This window comes from Peromyscus maniculatus, chromosome 7, assembly GCF_049852395.1.
Source record: "Peromyscus maniculatus bairdii isolate BWxNUB_F1_BW_parent chromosome 7, HU_Pman_BW_mat_3.1, whole genome shotgun sequence".
NCBI classification, from domain to species: domain Eukaryota; kingdom Metazoa; phylum Chordata; class Mammalia; order Rodentia; family Cricetidae; genus Peromyscus; species Peromyscus maniculatus.
In genome coordinates, this window is record NC_134858.1 from 75,583,445 (window position 1) to 75,604,376 (window position 20,932).

The 20,932-nt window shown below is 45.4% G+C and overlaps 1 protein-coding gene across 1 annotated transcript; it reads left to right on the top strand.

The window, feature by feature from the left end:
- Positions 1-4,339: 4,339 nt before the first annotated feature.
- Positions 4,340-20,676, top strand: Gcm1 (glial cells missing transcription factor 1). The gene is made up of 6 exons (XM_076576709.1): positions 4,340-4,451; positions 5,991-6,186; positions 14,755-15,007; positions 15,625-15,737; positions 16,657-16,785; positions 18,524-20,676. Exons 2-6 carry the CDS (start codon positions 6,112-6,114, stop codon positions 19,268-19,270), a joined length of 1,317 nt encoding a protein of 438 aa, XP_076432824.1. The 5' UTR covers positions 4,340-4,451; positions 5,991-6,111; the 3' UTR covers positions 19,271-20,676.
- The last annotated feature ends 256 nt before the right edge of the window (positions 20,677-20,932 follow it).

The following is a 20,932-nucleotide window of genomic DNA, read 5'->3' on the forward strand; positions in this document are numbered from 1 at the left end:
TGGAAGGTTACCTGTCAAAAGATGGTTGGCATCAATTCTTGCCTCTAAGAATTCCCAGACAAGATAAATCCCCCAAGGACTCAGATAACTTTTCAGACAGAAGCAGTCTGATATACAAAACAACCTAGCTTTTTTTGTTGTATTAGAATATAATTCAAAGAAATTTCAGAGCCAACTGACTAAAAAAACATTCAGTCTATTGGTGAATGATACAAACCATCAATATGGAGGTAAGGTTTTAAATTATAACTAATTATTTTTGAAATATTTATTCATCTAAAGTATGGGAATGGGCTTTTACTTTTTTTGAGGCAAAATTTCACATTGTCCAGGCTAGCTTCAAACTTGACATGAAAAAAAAAACAAAAAACAGCCGGGCGGTGGTGGCACACGCCTTTAATCCCAGCACTCGGGAGGCAGAGCCAGGTGGATCTCTGTGAGTTCGAGGCCAGCCTGGACTACCAAGTGAGTCCCAGGAAAGGCACAAAGCTACACAGAGAAACCCTGTCTCGAAAAAAACCAAAAAAAAAAAACAAAACAAAAACAAAAACAAAAACAAAAAACAAAAACAAAAACAAAAAAAAAAACAACTTGACATGGAGTCAAGGGTGACCTTGAACTTCTGATCCTCCTGTTTCCAATATCCCAGAGTGCTGGGATTACAATTGAGTGCCACCATGCCTGAGGGATTTGGGTTTTTTTTTTGTTTTTGTTTTTTGGTTTTTCTTTTCATTTTTATTTTATCATTTTACGGGAGAGCAATTGGGTTCATAGTTCTCATTTACAGACTACATAGAAGATGTACATGTCTCAATTATAGTTTCTGATGATAGCTGTTTTCAAGCTTCACACCATTATCCAAGCAAGCACCAAGACACCCAAGGACTTCCCTTGGAAGCTGGGGATCTCACTAGGCAGCCAGATCTATCATCTGCAAGAGACTGAGAGAACTCAGGCCAGTTTCTCCTTTCTTAAAAGAGAACCAGGCCTGAACCCAAGTTAAGATGTCCCAGCATGGCCTTCAGAACTGCAGGGGTTTGTAGTACTTGGAGAAACCACCTAAGGCTCCAAATTTAGAACCCTAGAAGAAAACGCCGAAGTTCGGTTTTGCACATCGCAGAAGAGGGATCTTTGGGCTATTCCTGGATTCTTTCTGGACCATCAGCATCCGGGCATCTATGGGGCTGACAGTGTGGTCCGTCTCTGTGCCCTTCACATTGAGTTGGGTGAGACTTCACAAAGCCTCTCCTAACATTAAGGGACGTCAGTCCCTTCCAGTCTCACCTTTAGACTCATAATGACAAAGGAGAGTGGTCTGTTCAGAAGCATGGGTGGGCTCCAGGCTCCTGGACTAGGAGCTGGGGGTGCGTTCATACACGGATCTCTTTCAGGTGTGTGTTGAAAAACCTAGTTCTAAGGGTTGAAAGTATGCAAAACATGTATTGTGTCACCTCGTGGCATGCTTGAGGACTTAGCTGGCCTCGGGCTGGTGTCCAGGCTTTCTGGTCCCCTCCTATCCATTCCTGTCCTCTGGCTGGCTCTGTTCTCTTAGATTCTGCTGTGCGGCAGAGATGCCCATCAGCAGGTCTGAGGTCAACCTTCCATTCGGCATCTGCGATGAAAGACTCACCTTTTTCATCCCTAATTTGGAAAATTCCAGGGAAAAGCTGAGTCAGGCTGGGTTCTGTGCCAGAAGAGACAAGGAGTTCTAACAGATAGCCTCAGGGGGAAGGCAGGTTTCTAAAAGATGATCAGGTAAGAGGCAGGGGAATGCTGGTCCCAGAAGGAACCAGAATAACAGGCAGTTTTGTCCCATAGCCCAGGAAATGTTTTTTAACATCACCCTTCTCTAGTTGATATTCCTCCTTTGAATAGTGCTTTGGGACAAAAAAAAATTTTTTTTGATTACTTAATAATCTTATAAAATTTAACTCGTTGATCCTCCTTGGACCTTACTTGAAATATCCTCTTTATAATTTCAACTAATATAGCTTAATAACATCTATTTACTGAGGCAGCTGTAAGGGTTAAATGTTTGGTATGATACCTACCTAACACACAATGGGTGTTAATAAGGCTTCTCAATAAGGAGACCAGGAATGGCAGAAGTAGGGGATTCGACTCTGGAGCACTGATTGAAACAGATTCTGGAAGGACAGTTGTTAAGTGTGGAAGAAGTCCACACAGAGGTAGAAACCAGAGGCCTCACTAGGCAGAGCCATCAACACTGAGAGTGGCAGAGAGGTCCTGAACCAGAGAGAGCAGCAACATGGCTGACACCCGGGTTAGGAGGGCTGCTCTCTGGATGTTTCTGGAATGTCATGTCTAGGGATCCGGTGCATGAGACGATCCCACTCCAAATGCCTAAAGCCTTACTATTACACCCATGAAATACGCCAGACAAACCCCAAGAGACTGCAGGCAGAGTACCAGGCACTGCGAGAGGAAGCGCCAATAGTTCAAGTCAGCTCCTCCACAGGTGGGCTTCTCACCACTTGGCTTCAGGCGGGTTCCTTGTCCAGGGAGGAGATAGAAGTGGGCAAGGGGAGGCTTCTGCCTGCCCAGAGGCTGAAACAAAGACTCCAGACTCCGGCCAGCACAGAGTGTCTGCACACCAGAGCCCGCTCAGTTCTGCCCTGTGGTACCTGACTGTGCAATGTTGCTTCTCTGAGGCTTGATTTCCTTCTTTGTGAGCAAGACGTATAAGAACAGTACCTAGCTGAGCATGATGGCGATGGCCGAGAAGGAGGCAGAGCAGGGGGCTGGTAGAGATGCTGGGAGTGACGAGTGTCATGTAGGGGAATGTCCAGCATGGCATGTGATTCGCTGTGAGAGCTCAGTTGAGGAGGTCACTATGGTTACTGTTGCCCATCAGTCACTGTGTGTGCCGCTCCCTGTAATCCCAACAGTTGAGAGGTAGAGGAGGGCCAGGAGTTTAAAACAAGCTTCTGCTGCTTAGGAAGTCTGAGACCGGCCTCTTCTACGGGAGGCACTCCCTGTCTTAGAAAAAAAAAAAAAAGAATGAACAGAGCCAGTAAGCAGAGAGATTCTCGGCAAGTTGGGATCTCATCCTTAGGATGTGGAGCTCGCTCTGATGTCACCAAGTGGGACTGGTGCTTGGGACAGGGATGGCTCTGGTACTGCAGCTGGGACCCAGCAGGGCTTCCTGTGAAGAAAAGGAGCAAACAACCTCAGCTCTGGAGCAGATCCTAGCTGGGAAGCCAGCACAGATCCGTGTGTGACAAGGAGAGGCGAACAGTGGGATTAGGATTAAGAAAACATCTATGCCTGGTGTATACAGAAAAAAAAAAAAAAAAAGAGTTTGAGAGGACATGACCAAAATGTAGTAGTGCGAATCCCTGAAAGTTTGCGATATGAATTAGTAACAGTGATTAAAAAAAAAAAAAAGACGTTGATTTTATTTTGTAATTATAAAAAGTGTTAGTGCTGAGTGAGTGATATAGTTAGGAGCTCTAGAATGCCATGAAATCATGTGTTTTAGAACAGTGTTGGGAGGTGTCGGAAGGGTATGTTAGAAGTCCTGAAAGATGGATAAGGTTTAGACATGGCAGTGGGAAAGACCCTCTATAGAGGGGTGTGCTGTCTAGCCCGGGGCCGGCCTTGAACTCAGAGACACTCTCCGTTTGCCTTCTGAGTCCTGGAATTATAGCTTTGCACCACCACCCTGAGCTACACAGAACTTCTCGGCATCTTCGATTCTGCTTTGTATCTCCAGAGCCCAGCAGACTACCCGGAAGAGGAGCTGAGCAGACCTGGTGTCCTGAGGATCTCTCTAGAGGAAAGAACTCGCTAAGGACATCATGAGGAAGAACTGAATTAATTGGAAGGCTTGGTACATTAAAGAATTAGGGCTGTAGGCTAGCATTCAATGTTTCTGGTTTAGGGGATGTTAGCTGTCTAAAAACTATTTCAATAATTTCCACCATCCCCGTGGTGTCTCCACCACCAGGTCTCTGTGTCTGCCTTCTCTCTCACACAGGCAGGACAAATGGTGGGAAACTACATCTTCTGTGAATCGGACGCTCTTGGACTTGACCTATAAAACTACCAGAAAAAAAGAAAAAAAAAGAAAAAGAAAATCTGTACATCTTCACAGGGCTCTTTTTTTTCCCCCTCCAACATCCCTTTGAGTTAGACATCCTCTTCAAATAGAGGAGGGGAAAGTTCAGAAGCACACCAGAGAATATTCATCACATGGCTGGCACCCTGAGAAAAGACAGGCTGCTCCTACCTGTCCCCAGCTGAAAGCATCTTGATTTTGATTGGACAGTTGCCAGAGTCATTAGCATAGTGTACCCTGACCTGGATTAGGGAACAGCGTCCACTCAGAAATGACCAGAGCCTGCAGGGCCTGAACCAGCGCTGACACTTGTCTGATTGCTGGAGAAGAAGCCTGAAGGAAGGAGTCAGGAGCACTGAGGTTGGAAAGTGTAAGTGACTCATGGCCACAGGCCGCCGGAGGGCTTCGTTTGTGCTAGTCCACGGTCTGTAAAAATGATGAAAGCTGAACATGCTTTGGTCAAGACACTTAAAAAAAAAAAAAAGGAAATCTTGACAAACTTAGATTTTTTTTTTTTTTAAATCTTAAACCTGGGGAAAGATTGAGTTTACTTATTGAAGGGATAAAGCAGGGTTTTTTTTTTTTTTTTTTTTTTTTTTGTCTTCTGTGTTTTATTCTTATTTTTTTAGGGAAATAAAAAATTAATGATTATTCCGAAAAAGCGTGTGTCAAGGAAGAGTGTTTTTTAAAGTCTTAAAAATGCGTATAGTCTTTTAGAGTGAAAATTTTATTCCCCTTCTCTTAATTTAAAAACAAGTTTCTAGCCTCCGCTAAGAACAGCGTTTTATAGGTTTTAGCAATATAGATCTTGTTTTCCAAAGTTTTTTGTTTTTATTTAATACATCTGTTGTGTGCTGCGGATCATATCTGTTCTAATTAGCTATAACCAAGTTTGGGCTAGGGGAGTTACGGTTGTGACTGTGACTTAATACTTATGTCTTCTGTATCTGTCACTTAAGCTGTCTCAATTAGGGTGTCAACCATTTTTTTTCAGCAGCTCAATAATTACTTCTTAAACATAGAAATTTACTTAGAAGTTGCAGGCAATGAGCTGTGGCTGGGACTCGGTGGTGCCGTGTAAGGCCTCGGTGTCAATCCCCGGCACCACCAACTCAGAAACAAAAATAAGAGAGACAGAAAGTCTCTCAAGTATTTAGTCTTGAATGCCCTCATTTGCGTGGGGGAAGGGACTTCATGTTTCTTGGGGCTGTTACCACAGGGCTGGAGCTGATCTTGGAAAGGTGAGAATCAGTACATGGGTTTTATCTCTGAACGTATTCGTGAATCTAAATTGCTATGGGGATATATCCCAGGTTCACTGTGTATCTTTACGTAAATTTACATAATTTATGTAGGAATAGTTCTAAGCCGTTGGCTCCAGGCAATAATGGCTCCTCCAAAAGCGCTCATAACCAAGGCGTCTAGCAATGAGGAAGGAAACCCAAACCCAAAGGTAGAAGCTCTGACCAGTGTCTGGGAACCCCAGACAAGCTGCTGTGGCAAGTCCAGTGGCTGCGGCAGCTTTGTTTCTCATTGGCAGTTGGTACTTGCAAAAATGCCAGTGAAATTGCTATTTCTGGTGGACAGGTGATAAATGAGGTTTTTGTTGTTGTTGTTGTTGTTTGTTTTGGTTTTTTGGTTTTTTTTTTTTTGGTTTGTTCTTTGTTTTTTGCATTGCTTTACTTTGCTTTTTATTTTATTTTAACATTTATGAGTGTGTGTGCGCGCACCTGTGCAGAGGTCAGGGACTGAACTCAGATCTTCATGCTTGGCGGCAGCACCTTTACCTGTGAAGTCACCACCACCCTCTTTTGACACAGTCTCGTCTCACACCGTAACTCAGGCTGGCCCTGAACTCGTGGCGGTTTAATCTCTAAATCATCAGTGTTGCTATCATTTATTTTTTTAGCTTTGGAAAACAAGCCCCTAAACTGCTCGCGTGGACAGACAGACAGTTTTGAGAGTGAGAGCTCTCTAGCACGTCTCTGAGAAGCGGAGTAGAGGGAAGCCTGTGGTGACCCGATCTTATCATGGAACTGGACGACTTTGATCCTGAAGACAAAGAGATACTGAGCTGGGACATTAATGACATGAAACTGCCACAGGTATGCGCTTGCAGGATTGCCCCCAGTGTGTGGCTCTGTAGCCTGACAATTAACCCGCCAGGTTCGAGCAGGGAGCCTGTGAGGTCCTAGCCGGCTAAACTACTTCAGAGTTCCAGCGGTACAGCCCACCGAGGTGTTTCAAGGGGAGATGCAAGGCCTAGGATCTGGGCACCTCTTTATTTTCCAGACACCCCAGGAATAGACATTGATAAAGAAAGCGCTGCTTCCTCCCGGTCAAAGCTGGCTCGCTCGGGTTAGCACTCAGTACACAGTACTTGCCAGTGGACTGACTCCTCGTCATGCACAAGACTCCATCTCACCTTCTTTAACGGTTAACACTGAAGCTGGAATATAGGAGCAGTGGTACCCTTGGGCAATACTCTTGAGGGACTGATGGAAATACCAGTAGGCTTGCTGGGTGACTTCTACTCTACCCAGGAGTGCTTTGCTTTTCATATTGTCTTTGACCTCCTCTATTTGACCTCCTCTATGGCAAATGCTCTGTGTGTGTGTGTGTGTGTGTGTGTGTGTGTGTGTGTGTGTGTGTGAGAGAGAGAGAGAGAGAGAGAGAGAGAGAGAGAGAGAGAGAGAGAGAGAGACTGGGTCTTACTCAGCAGCCTAAGCTAGCCTTAAATCCCCCCAAAGAATCTCAAACTTGCCTTGAACTTACAATCCTCTTGCCTCTGCCTCCCAAGTGCTGGGATCACAGGCCCAGCTAGCGACTCATCTTTGAACTCTGATTTAATGAAAAGCATTAATTAAGACCAAGTTTCCGTGGTTATCATTCCTGACTATCTTGTCCTCTCTTCCCAGCGTTTAAAGATGCTTTTACTGGACGTTGCTTGGAAAAATGACTATGAACAGTAATCCTGGAGTCCATTGGGACCCAATGTCTGTCTGATCCTGGGAACAGGCAGGGCAGAGGAGCTGGGGAATCCAGTCTCGGCTCTTGACCTTTCTGGGTTCTCACTCTAATGGATACTTCTTTTTGATTCTCTGTTTTCTCTTAATTTCCCCTTGAGATCTCCTTTGGTGGACTGTTGAGAAAGCTGAAAGACAGAAAATACACCCATTCGTTCAAGGGGGCCAATCCGCCATCACTAAGGCAGGCAAACTTCCGTTCTCAGGACTTGCATTCTCAGGAGTTGCTCCTGATTTGTACTGCAATCGCTGTAGCTGTTTTAGGGGAACTTCAGAGTAAATTTTAATTGCTGTTGGTTTAATGGCCCCTATTTCTCCCTGTTTTTAATTTTGTGCTTGCACCCCCAGAATGTGAGCTGAGGATAATATCTAGAGCTGAGGTCGGCAGATGGGGAAGAACTTGGAACTGGCAGGTGGGGCAACCCTGTGTAGTGACATGCATTTCTCCAGGTGTGGTATTGCATGCCTGTAACCCCACCACATGGGAGGCAGAGACAGGGGACCCACCACAAGTCCAAGGCTTGCCTTAAAAAATAAAAGGAAAAAAATGCCCAATTTTCCTGGACAGAGGACTAATATTGTTCATCAGCTCCATAAAAAAGAGGAAGAACCACTTCCCTGAGCGAAACTCAGGGCCCAAAAGCTCTTGTTCCAGCATGAATTCCCAAACTCCAAAGCACTCTTGACTCCTTAGGCCACCACACAGGGAAGTCCACGGGGTACATGTACACTCTTGCTCTGGAAACAGATCCTTTGCAGTTAGTGAACAGGGGGAAAGGTTGCTTATGGAAAAGTTATTTGGCTTATAAAACTCAGGGCAATAATTAAAAGTGCAAACATCCTTTAGTATGATCTGAGCAGACATGATTCCATCCAGATCTGGGTTTATTCGAATTCTGGAATTGTATCTACAGCCAGCTAAGGTGAAAAATGAAAGATCTTGGGACATTTTCAACAGCAGGGCTTGTGTTTTTTCGGAGTAATCTGAAGGCAGAGGGTACCCAATGGGAAACTGAGGACCTGAAGGCACTGGCCCTGGACTTGAGTTCCAGCTGTTCCTCTCTCTACTTGTAGGGCCCCTGAAAATTATCTGCCTCTCCTCAAATTCCTTTTCCTCCTCTGAAAATGCTGCTTCAGCATGCAGGGGGCTCTTCTGTACCCATTGATTCTGATAGCCAAGGATTCCAGAATTGTCTGCCTGGGCCTGGTGGGTGGTTTCATTTGTTTGTTTATTCATATTTATTTAGGATTCTTTGTTTGTTTGTTTCTTTCTAATGTGTATGAGTGTTTTGCCTTTGAGTATGTCTATGTACTACATGAATGCCTGGTGCCCTCGGAGGCCAAAAGAGGGCAGTGGATTCTCTGGAACTAGAGTTACAGTCAGTAGTGAGCTGCCAAGTAGGTACTGGGAATTGAACCCAGTTCCTCTGGAAGAGCCACAAGAGTTCTTAACCATTGGACAGTCTCTCCAGCCCTATTTATTTAAGTTTTTGAGACAGGGTCTCACTCTGGAATGGGCTAGAATTCACTATGTAGCTTAGGTTGGCCTTGAACTCATAGAAATAGTCCTGACTCAGTCTCCCAGCTGGCTGGAACTGTATAGCTTTTACTTAGCTGGTCTGGAGTTCACGTCATAGACCAGGCTAGCCTCATGCTGGTGATTTCTGCCTTTTGAGTGGTGGGGTTCCTGCTGTGAGCCCACATGCCCAGCTTTCCATTTCTCCTACATCCACTACATCAGCCCGGAAGCACACACGCTTGACTACACCATCATGGATGGATGTCTGTTTCCAAGACAGTGTACTACACCAGTTACACTTTCCTGTTCTATTCCCCTTAAATTACATTTGCACCTGCAAAATCAATCTCTCTGTAGAGTTTTCTTGGTCCAAGCAGCAAATGTCTGGTGTTGGTCTTGTCTTATGTTCACTCAAAATGTGGATTACATGGTCCCAGAGAGTCTCACACTCTTCACACAGGCTATGACAGTTGAGAGATAAAAATGTAACTTTTTTTTTTCCTTTTTGGCTGGAAAATGAGGAGATACTCACTGCCCTTTTCAACTAAATAGTAGTCATTTCACAGGGAACGGAGTACCCTCTGTTCTCACAGCAGTTGGCTTTCCTAAGCCGAAGAAGGGTTGTTTCAGTAACACATGGACACCTCAGTCATTTTGTTCCTAAACACTGGGCAGTTGTCAGGTCAAACCCATGACCAAAACAACACTAAGACATTTATTCACACAATTCCAATCTGGTTGTCTTATTGGTGGTGGTTTTGTTGTTGTTGTTGTTGTTGTTGTTGTTGTTTGGATTGTTTGTTTTGAGGCTAGAGCTCACTATGTAGCCCAGGCTGGACTTGAATTCATTATGTAGCTCAGGGTGACCACGAATTCAAGATTCTCTTGCTTTTACCCTAGCTGAGATTACAGGTATCGGGGGCTGGGGATTTAGCTCAGTGGTAGAGCGCTTGCCTAACAAGGTTCGGTCCTCAGCTCTGACAAAAAAGAGAGAGAGAGAGAGAGAGATTGGAGGTATCACGATGCCTAGCTAATTTCACTTTGATTGGTAGTACTGTGGGCAAAGGCATGCTGTGGGCAAAGGCATGCATGCTGGTTAAGTATGCTCTCACTGGGCTTCTTCACGGAGCTGTACTGTCCACCCAGTTCCCAGGCTTGAGTCCACTTCAGTTTCTCTGCAGAGAAAACATTCTTTAAAACAGTGGAGTCGAGTGTGAAGGAGCTATAGCTCTAATTAGTTTATGGCTGGATCAAGATTTTAGCCAGCAAAATTTTCTTCTCCTCCACAGAGGATGAGCCCCAAATCATGGCTGTCTGACTCTCTATAGATTCAGGTGCCCGCGCGTAATCACAAATAATCAGATGTGCTGAGTGCTGGAGAGGTAACAGGCAAACCTGATTCTGGATTCTTCATCAATTTACTATTGTCCTGCATGGCTAGGTCATGTTGTTCCTCACGCAGACATCCGTAATTTCACCCTCTCTGCCCACCTCCTGCTTGACCTCCAGGCTCTCAGGCTCTCCGGGGACGGCTCCACGTGTTTGGACACCCGAGATTGTCGAAGCCCTTGTTATTAGGTCTGGGGCTCTGCCACCCAGAGCTTCCGGTGTGATGGTGTTGGAAACATTCCTGCATCTGTGGCGATAGACTCTCACCCATCACACACCTTTGGCTTGGGTAGTAGGAGTGGGAAAGTGAAAGGAGAAGAGAGGAGAGAGGAGAGGAGAGGAGAGGGACGTGGAAGAGTGTATGAGAGAGGGAAGAACGTGACCTAGCAATGTGGAACTCCTTTCCTCAGATGGGAAATGGCAGGATTACTAGCAATTCCTGATGCAAAGACATTTGTTGACTCCTGATGACGTTTAGAACTCCATCCATCTACAGCTGGCCCAGAAGAGGCAGATTCACTCAAACAGCTATCTGTAGGGTCAGAATGACAGTATATTTTGTTTCCTTCTGCTGCTGTTATTGTTATCGGGTTTTTATTAAATAACCTTGGCTGGCCTGGAATTTGCTATGTAGACCAGGATGGCCTTGAACTCCTAGAGATCTGTTTACCTCTGCCCCCTGAGTGCTAGGATTAAAGGTGTGTGCCACCACACCTGACATATTTTTGTTTTGTTTTCAGTAAGTAACATAGTTTTCCCTTTACCTGGTTCTCTTAAAGTGTCTGTTTGAAAAGCTGGGTGCGAGTATGGCATTGTATTCCTGTGATCCTAGCATAAGGACAGCCTTGGCTACTTAGTGATTCTAAAACTAACTTGGGCTAGATGATGTCCTTGTTCTATTTGGAGAGAGTGATATAAAGGATTAATAAGTAGTAAGCTATTCATACTGGAAGACAATTGCTTTATACACCAGTAGACTGTACTAAGAATGAAAATGAATTTTAATGTATTAACGTGATGTAAAATTTTGTTTTTTTTTTCTTTTTTCTTTTTTTCTTCTTATTTTTTGAGATAGTCTCTCACTGTAGCCCAGGCTTGCCTTGGCCTGGAAACAATCCTCATGTCTCAGCCTTCCAGCTGCTAGAATTACAGACAAAACCCACCTCCCCTCCTCATAATGTGAATATTTTGATACCTAATTTAGGAATTTGATTTTATTAGCTCCATATAATAGTAATATATAATTTTTGATAGCCTATTAAAACTCCAAATGACTAAATTAAATTAAAATGAAGGTCATATAAGGAGTGTCCTTATGTTCTCATCCAGCTAAAAGGTACTGCGTACATTATAGGATTAAATTTCCTTGTAAAAAAGTATGCAGAGAAGCCATAGAAATATCAATTAAATTCCTAATGATGCTACCCAGGAGGTGATAAAATATAAATTTGTTCGATGTGACATGTTGGGAAACTTAAGGATGTTCCCTTTCAATTATAAACTTCTTAACCGAGAGCAAAAACAAAGAGTTACTCATGAAAAGTTAGAAATTAAAGTAAACAAAGTATCTAAAAAGAAGAAAGTGTTTTATGAAAAGTTAGGAATTAAATTAACAAAGGTTCTGAAAAGAAGGGACCATTTTTCTGGGAATTGCTAACAAGGTTAAAAAGCGGTGTTCTCGATTTTAAAACTTCACGTTCCTGACGGCAAGCTGCATGGGCTTCCTTTGGTTCTTGGCTGTTTGGAGCATCTGGATCCACCATCCTTCCAATTTTAATACAAAAAGCTGCCAAAGACTCCACTGAAAGTCCTGGCAAATGACAGAATGAATAAACAACAGCCAAGAGAAGAGCTTCATGCATTCACATTTCCTTCTAGTAGGTTCCTCACTTCATACACTACTGCCTTATTAACGGAACTAGAAAACGAGGGCAGCAGGGGTGCCATTGGAGAAGAAAGCGCCTCAAAGATGTTGAGGGTCACTTCTTCCTCCACACACAGGAAGTCTTTGCTTTGGTCAGAACAGCAGAGGGGTTCTCATGGACACATTTCACTACTCCTGGCTCATGGGACTTGTAGTTCTGACCTTGGCGGGAATGGGTGGGTGGGGCGCTCCCATAGAAACCCCTGCTGTCCTCTAAGTGTCAGAACCCCTTGTCCTCTTTGTCTTGATACCTGTGTGTCATATAAGAACAATACAGATCAAGTCCACCAGTCCTTTGTAGTTAAAATGATTAAAGGTAAATCTATATTTTAGTGTTTTAATCTGCATTTTAATTATAGGTTAAGAGTGCTTACCGCTCTTTGCAGAGGACTGGAGTTCAGGTCTCAGCTCTCAAAATGGGTACCTGCACTCAGGTGCACACACCACTCCCCACACAAACACATAATCATAAAATAAAAATCTTATTTTTTATAAAAAAAAAAGTAAAATATTCTGCTATGCTTTTGTGAGATGGAAAGCTGGAAAGCAGAGATTAGAATTTCAGTCAGCAGGAAGGGAAGACAGCGGGTGTTGAGGTTCCAGGGGGCTTCTCATGGGGACACTGAACCACATCAAGGTCACTGTAGCATGAATCTTAAAGAGTTTTTATTAATAAAACAAACCCGGGGCCAAGTATTGGGGTGAACACTGGAAGATCAGAGAGACAGAACAAGCCACAGCTAACCTCACCTGGCCAACTGGTCTTGTTTCCTCAGACTGGAAGCTTCTGTGTCCTCATCCAAATGACTCTCAGCTGAACTGCTGCTCAAAAGCCTGAAGCTTAACCAGCTAAAAGCTTAACCAGGCCAAATGCTTCTAGTTTCTGGTCCTCATGCCTCATATATCTTTCCTTTCTCCCATCACTCCCTGGAATTAAAGGCTCACTTTCTGGGATTAAAGGCGTGAGTCACCATGCTTGGATGTATCCTTGAACACATGGATTTCTGCCTCCGGAATGCTAGGATTAAAGGCGTGTGCTACCATTGCCTATCCTAAATATCTAGTGGCTTTTCTGTTCTCTGACCCCAGAAAAGTTTATTAGGGTACACAATATTTTGGGGAACACAATACCACCACAAGGTCACAGCTTCCCCGTAGATAGTCAGCGCAGCTTCCCTGGCTGTGCTTCCCAATAGGGAGGTTCTACAGCTGCCTGCTGGGCCTCAGGGGGCGCCTCCAGCAACACAGGCTTGATGTATCCCCTTCCTCTGGGGTGGAAGTCTAAGGGGGGGCAGGGGTGGATGTGGATGCTCATCCATCATGCAATTGCTATTCATCTCAGTCTCTCTTCAGACATTCCTTGGTTTTGCTAATGAATATTCTGTGTTGTATATTCTTGTTGGGAAAGCAAAGGATTGGCACCTTGATTTCTTTTTCTGGCTTTTTCAGAATCTTCTACCACAATCTCCTAGAGTCTTCTAAATGAAAACTGTTCTGATTTTTATGTCAGGTCTCTGAGAGTCATGATGATGGGCAGGGTCAAACCAGGATGATTCTCCTTCTAAGAGCTGGGCAGGATCTGCCACATGCAGTATCAATCACCACTGTAGGGCTGGGGAAATGAGTCACACCCAGTCACTACGTTTATTTATATAGCCCAGAGCTTGCTAGATGCTGTGACAAGTCTTACATGTACAATATTTCATCCCCAGAACTCCTGAAGTGGGAGAGTCTCGTCATCCCTATTTTACACATGCAGGAACAGAACAGAAAACAAAGTGACTTATGCTCTAAGGATCCCTCCCCTCTGTTTTTAGTGTGATTTTATTGTGCTTCAAATTTTTAAATGAAATCTGCTACCATGACTGCTTTGACAGTCCATGCATAGCCACCACACGTGTTAGCCAGCCTCTAGAGCTCTTTCTCTTGTCCAATTGAAACTCCGAGACCCACTGAGTCACAGCTCTGACCTTGCACAACATAGTCCACCCAGATGTCCACATGCAGGGAGCAGGGCAGCACCAGGTAAGCAGGAGGACTCATCCTGAGTCCTCTGCATGTCTGAGGGGTGGAGAAAAACAAGGAAACAGTCCGTGGAGGGAAAAGTGAGTTTCCAGACCTCTTTGAACCAGAGCTCTGCATTGCTTACCTCTGGTGACTTTGTAATTCCCGGGATGGTAACCAGTGTGGTATGAGACATTATCTCACTGTGCTTTCCATAGTTGTTATGAAAGAGCACGGCGAGATGACTTCACCCTCAAAAATTCTTGCGGAGAAATGGCCCTTACTGTTATCACCAATGGCTGGAGAAACAGCAGAGTCCAGAAGAGCTAAATTCTATCTCATCTTGTTTTAAGAGACTAAATGCTTGATAGACACAGCAGACACCCTACCGCCAGTGTGTTGCCAGGGGTTCTCAACCTGCCGGTCGTGACCCCTCTAGGGATCAAATGACCCTTTCACAGGGGTCACCTGAGACCATCAGAAAATGCAGGTGTTTACATTATGATTCACAACAGTAACAAGAGTGTAGTTATGAAGTATCAACAAAAATAATTTTTTTTTATAGTGGGGGGGGGGGTCACCACAACATGAGGAACTGTATTAGATGGCCGCAGCAGTAGAAGGTTGAGAACCGCTGTTTGTGCTCACAGATCCCACCACCGGAATTAAATTCGGGTCAGGCTCTACCAAGGGCGTCTTGCTCTGCCCCAGTGGCCCGGATAGCTTTTACATCTATTCCCTCGACAGAGGCGGACCGGTCCGGGTGGGTTTTCCGGATGAAACCGTAACAGAATCTTTGTGTTTCTGTCAGAACGTGAAAAAGACGGACTGGTTCCGGGAGTGGCCGGACTCGTACGTGAAACACATCTACAGCTCGGAGGACAGGAACGCACAGCGCCACTTGAGCAGCTGGGCCATGCGCAACACCAACAACCACAATTCCCGCATCCTCAAGAAGTCGTGCCTGGGGGTGGTGGTGTGTAGCCGGGACTGCTCCACCGAGGAGGGCCGCAAGATCTACCTGAGGCCTGCCATCTGTGACAAAGCCCGGCAGAAACAACAGAGTGAGTGGGGCTTGGGGACAGCAGCAAGGAGGCCGGGAGCCGACTTGGATGTCCCAGCCAGGGTGGACATGTCCCAGGGGCCCAGGCAACCCTCCCACTGGAGTTACGTGACAGCCAAGTCATTCTGACGGAGAACTCTCTAAGAGAGAGCCACCCTTCTCCTTCCCCTCACCTCCCCCTACAAGGCCTCCCGTGTGCCCCCCCCGCTCCCCATGAACGCCCCCGTTGCTTTGGAGAGAGATTGACTCATGGAAAGTTCAGGAGAAATCAGTTCACAGACTTGCTGCCTGGCACCTGAGTCCCGGCGAGATCCCAGTGAATAATAATTGATAGTCTTGAATATGGAGGAGCAACTTCTGTTGCGCAGGGTGCTTTGGCCTGTAAAATAATCCCACTTGCCAGGCAGCTGTTGACTATATCCACGTGTGAGCCCAGTTGGCCATTGGTAGACAGAGTGCTGGTCATGGGTGAGATCCAGGGGCGGCAAGCGCCTGAGACTGGGCAGGGGTTCGCCTCCACTATCCTGGACCCAAAGCCGAAAGCCAGCAGGGCAGCCCAGGCTCAGGAGTCAGCAGCCCGTGTTGCCTAGCCAGCTACTCTGACTGCTTCTTCTGTAGGGAAAAGCTGTCCCAACTGCAATGGCCCTCTGAAGCTGATTCCCTGCCGAGGCCACGGGGGCTTTCCGGTCACCAACTTCTGGAGGCACGACGGCCGCTTCATATTCTTCCAGGTAGGGTTCGAGTTACTAACCCGGCTTCTCTTTCATGTGGCAGGTCTCTATTTTATCAGTGGAATTTTGTCAGTGGTTGTGGGTATAGGGGCATATGAGACTGTGCCCACCCTCTGGAGACCCCACATCTCTAGGGGTGGAGCACTGGAAACCCCCGAAGGCCGAGCCCCTCCACTCCCGAGGAGAGAGGATGCTAGCCGAGCACTCCTAGGCTAGAACAGGCCCCGTTCAGCTCTTGCTGTCCACAGACCCCAGCGTGGGTACCGGTACTGACTCGGCACTAGCTCTGCACACAGGAACCCCTTGATTCCTCTGGGAAACCCCAGCTTTCTGCAAGAAACACCAGTCGGGCCAGGATGTAAAAGGCGAAGAGTGGGCTCTGGTGTCAGACTGTCCGTGGAGGATTGACAACCCAGCTCTCCCAAAGACATGGCCTCGCTCTGGAGCATTTGGCCAGCTGTGACGTAGCTGTTCCCACAGCGGCTGAACTCCAGCTACCAGCCCCTTACCGCCAGCTCACTTAAGTCACTGAATATTTCATACTGGGCTCCTAGCTTGACTGTGGGGACCCTGGGCCCGCTGAGAGAGGTTATCCAAGCGACATCCCTTCTCTAGGCCTCATTGGTTTCTTATTCTGTCAACTGGAGTGATAATAATGGTAGGTGTGTAAGCACTGTGCCAAAGATTGAGAGAAGACGAGCGTGGCTGGCATGCTTGATGGGAGGCAGATTCCACATAAGGAAGCGACCTCATAGGACAGGAGGCAGGGGTGAGCACCGTGAGCTTGGGAAGAGTGCTGCTGCCTTGCTAACACCAGGTCCCAGGAGAGGACAGGACAGAGAATGAAAGCTACGCCCTGTGAAGTGAAATCCAGTGACTCATTTTTTTGTTTTGTTTTTACTACTTTGCCTCTTTTTAGTCGAAAGGAGAGCATGACCATCCCAAGCCGGAAACCAAGCTGGAAGCGGAGGCGAGGAGGGCAATGAAGAAAGTGCACATGGCATCCGCCTCTGGCTCCCTGCGGATGAAGGGGAGCCCAGAAACGAAGGTCAGCTGCTCACCCCTGGAGTGGGCGTGGTGGATGGCCTCCGTCCTTCACTGACCACTGAAAGCAAACCTTCTTCTATCTGGCCTGTCTATAAACAAGCATGGCATCCACTGAGCAAATTGAATCTGAGAGTTTACTCTTAATTTTTTTTTTAACCATATTTGAAACAGGCTTGCAAATATTCAATATGATCATAGATTCATCATCCTTAATCCAATTTTTTAAAAAAGAGCTTGAATCAGTATTTAACTCACATTTCGCAGCTCTACATTTTAGTTCCAATAAACTCAGAATTAATCAAAATAATCTTCACAAAATGCTTCTAGCCTTATGCTTTTGGAGTTTTTGTTTTCAAGTTTCCAGACATCCCTAGAACAGATGGTTTTCTTAGCTTGTCTAAATAATCAGATGGTCTACGGCCATACCACCCTGAATGTGTCTGACTAATTTCATCTAAAGCAGTGGTTCTCAACCTTCCTAATGCTGTGACCCTTTAATACGGTTCTTCATGTTGTGGTGAGCCCTCAACCATAAAATTATTTTTGTTGCTATTCCATAGCTCTAATTTTTGCTACTGTTATGAATCATAATGCAAATATCTGAGATGCAGGATATCTGATATGCAACCCCGCCAAGGGGTTGTGACCCACAGGTTGAGAACTGTTGATCTAACCAATCAGATAGTTGTTAAGCTGGGTGATCTCTAGTGTGATCCCAGTTCTTGGGACACTGACACATACCAGCCGTCGGGATCCAGAGTTTGAGTCCAGCCTGGGCTACATAGTGAGACTGGGTTAAAAAAAAAAAAAAAAGTTCCTGAAAATGATGGTCATTCCGTGGTAGAGGGAAGTGTGGAGACTGTCAAGAAGCACACCACTCTGAGGGCCTCATAGCATTACAGGTTTGTCTGTTTGATGTGGTGCTAATTCCTGCTTGGAAAGCTCTAAGTGTACTTTATCTAGGAGGAGCTCCCAAATCCCCAGGGCTGGTCCTCATCATTCATCTCAGCCACAGGGCATCTCAGCCACTTTACTTAAACAGAATCTTTATTTCCTTCCCTCAGACTATCTTCTTATGAGGGGAGAGCTTATATAAAGAGCTAGCTAGCAGCTTCTTCTCCTATGGGATAACATAGTTCTCCTCAGGGATAATATGGTTAATATATATATATATTTGATGCTGACCAGTTTATGTCCTATTCCGCGTAGTTTCCATGAACTCAGAGAAAAGTCTCTAAAGGAGAAAAACAAATGAATCCAACAATGCCATGGTCTCTCACACTAAGAAATGGACTAGTCTAGGTCGGGAAGAAGAAAAAGGAAGAGGTAGAAGTAGGGGTGAGGGATAGCCCTGAGAATTGTACCAGGGCTAGTATGAATCTTTGAACCTGCAGGGTTTTTGTTTTGTTTTGTTGTGTGTGTGTGTGTGTTGGTTTGGTTTTTTAATAGCCTCCTATAAATGGTGCAAAAAGGCAGTTAGACATCTGATACCTGAGCATGATGCATACTAAACATCCACGGAGTACATCTGGCCTTTCACAGGTTAGAAAGTTGTAAACTAGAGTCAGTGTCTCCTCAAAGGTTCCCAGCAGCTGTGGAGAGGTTGTGCCTATGGTCGAAGTATGCAAGGAATGAAGGCAATCTTATCGAGGGATACTTGCAGAATAACTCGGGGGTGCCGGGGGTGGCCATGTGGCTTTACTTAACTTATTAACGCGGCTGTTCATTTCCCTTTCCAGGTTCTTCCAGGTGAAATACCGAGTCAGGGAAGTTTACCTTTAACTTGGTCATTCCAGGAAGGCGTCCAACTGCCCAGCAGTTACAGCACACCTTTAATAGCTAACGCCCCCCAGCAGAACTCCCTGAATGATTGCCTATCCTTCCCCAAGAGTTACGATTTGGGGGGAACCACTGAGCTGGAAGATCCAACTTCCACCTTGGACTCCACTCAGCTCTATGAGAAATTCAAATTCTCCAGCGGAAGGCTCTACAGCGCTGAAGACCAGTTTCAGCCTCCTGTCCCTGGGGTCTACACAGATTATGACGACTTACAAGCCTGGAGTAAAAATGCTGCTGCCTTAGGGAGAAATCCTAACGATGAGCCCTGCTACCCCAGCTATCCTCTGCCCCCCGTGACCGGCTGGCCCTGCGACTTCTTTCCCTCGCAGAGCTCTTTGGAGCCCTTGGCCCAACAGATTCCACTGGAGGCCCCTGCAGCCCCGAATGGCTGTCATCCGCTGTGGTCCAGTCCAGGAGGTGAGCCTTATGAAGAGAAAGTGCCTATGGATTTCAACAGCTACGTGCCTTCCCTCACGTACCACTCACCTCAGCAGGACCCCTTTCTGCTCTCCTACGGCTCTCATCCTCAGCAGCAATACTCTCTGCCCAGCAGGAGCAGCAAGTGGGATTTTGACGAAGAGATGGCCTGCCTGGGTTTGGATCACTTCAACAATGAAATGTTTCTAAACCTCTGTCCTTTAAGATGACTCAACATCCCCTCCCCCGACACCACCACCAAATCGTGATTGGTTAAGGGGTTGGAAGGCTATCCCTAGAAAATGGGTTTCAAAACATAGCCTCGGAGAAGTGTTGGAATCATGACAAGCAGGAGACAAGACTTTGTTTTTTAATCTAGCTAGTTTTTTCACCTCGCCAGTGCTACTGTGTTTACCTGTAGGAAGGAATAAAAACTTACTTGTGCCAGGTACAGGGGCACACACCTTTAATCCCAGCACTCGGGAGGCAGAGGCAGTTGGATCTCTGTGAGTTCAAGGCCAGCCTAATCTACATAGTGAGTTCCAGGACAGCCAAGGCTATGTAGCCTGTCTCAGAACCCACCTACCCACCCCCAAAAAAAGAAAGAAAAAGGAAAAAGGAAAACTAAAAAGAAACTCTTGCGTTGTGGAGCAAACTGCTCCCTGATGCCCTGTTCAAGCTTTGGAAATTCAGCATCCACCTCGGCAGGGCTGTCTGGAGCAGTTTTACTATGGAGAACACATGTCAACTTAACATTTCATCTATGCCTTTTCGGAAGCTAAAAACAAAGGAACAGAAAGAAGACAGAAGAGCTATGGAGGTGTAGAGTTGAACAGTTTACCCAAGAAATATTTAATACTTTGCTTAGTTTTATTATTTTTTAAAAAAATACGTTTTCTAGATTTGTGACTTGTCAAAGCAAGAGGCGTGACCTCGTCCTATTTATAAAGAACAGAAAACAAATGAACACGGGAAGAGAACGGAATCCACCTCTCCTTCCCTTTCTCCTTCTCAGTGACTTCTCCTCCCACAAGAGCTGAGTCTCTGTCCTGTCCTACTCATTTTTGTCCTTCATGGTATCTCAATGTCACGTTCATATATGAGAAATTCTTGCTTAAAAGTCTTCGTGAAGGGTTGTGGGTGTGGCCCCACAGAGGAGAGCTTGCTTAGCATGTTAAAGGCTCTGGGTTCAATTCCCAGCAACAAATTCCAACAGCAAAGCTTTCTTGGGCATGGAGGGCACACCTGTAATCCTGAAATTTAGGAGGCTGAGGCAGAAGGATCATGAGTTTGAGGTCAGCCCAGGCTACATAGTGAGAACCTATCTCAAACAAATTTAGAACATTCTTCCTGGAGGCCAAGAGGCAAGGTTCCATAGTTCAGCACTTGGTACTGAATGGGGCTTTAGCCTTGGTACCCCAAACCCAAATAGCTAAACAAAGGAGTCTCTGTTCCTTAGTCAACTGGTCAGTTCCCAGTCTCTGCTGAAGTACTTTCTAGAAAAGACAGTACAAAATCTGGAATGAACTTTGCCATAAGCAAGTGTTTCCAAAATAATCTTTACCGTTTGATTTGTAACTAATGTGTATGATACAAGAATCAAAAATAAATGATATCTCTTGTTGCTCTGGTCCTCTGCAATACTAAAAGCTTTCTTGTCTACCCCATAGACTAACGACATTTTCTAAATACATATGTAAATATTATTATACATAATATATAAAATATGTTGTTTTCTATATTATTGTATGTCTGTGTGTGATGTCATATCTGGTATTGTATCAACTCTGGCTTTTGCCATTTTAGGTTACAATTGAACAGTGGTCCCTTATAAGCACATGGAAGCTGAGTGGCCTCATTTTCAATGGCACATAGCCATTAGTATTATAATT

Excerpts from the sequence above, each read along its gene's own strand:
- Gcm1 (XM_076576709.1), top strand. The coding sequence starts at position 6,112 with ATGGAACTGGACGACTTTGATCCTGAAGACAAAGAGATACTGAGCTGG. Across the intron at positions 6,187-14,754 it reads ATGACATGAAACTGCCACAG|AACGTGAAAAAGACGGACTG; the intron begins GTATGCGCTTGC and ends TGTTTCTGTCAG. Across the intron at positions 15,738-16,656 it reads GCCGCTTCATATTCTTCCAG|TCGAAAGGAGAGCATGACCA; the intron begins GTAGGGTTCGAG and ends GCCTCTTTTTAG.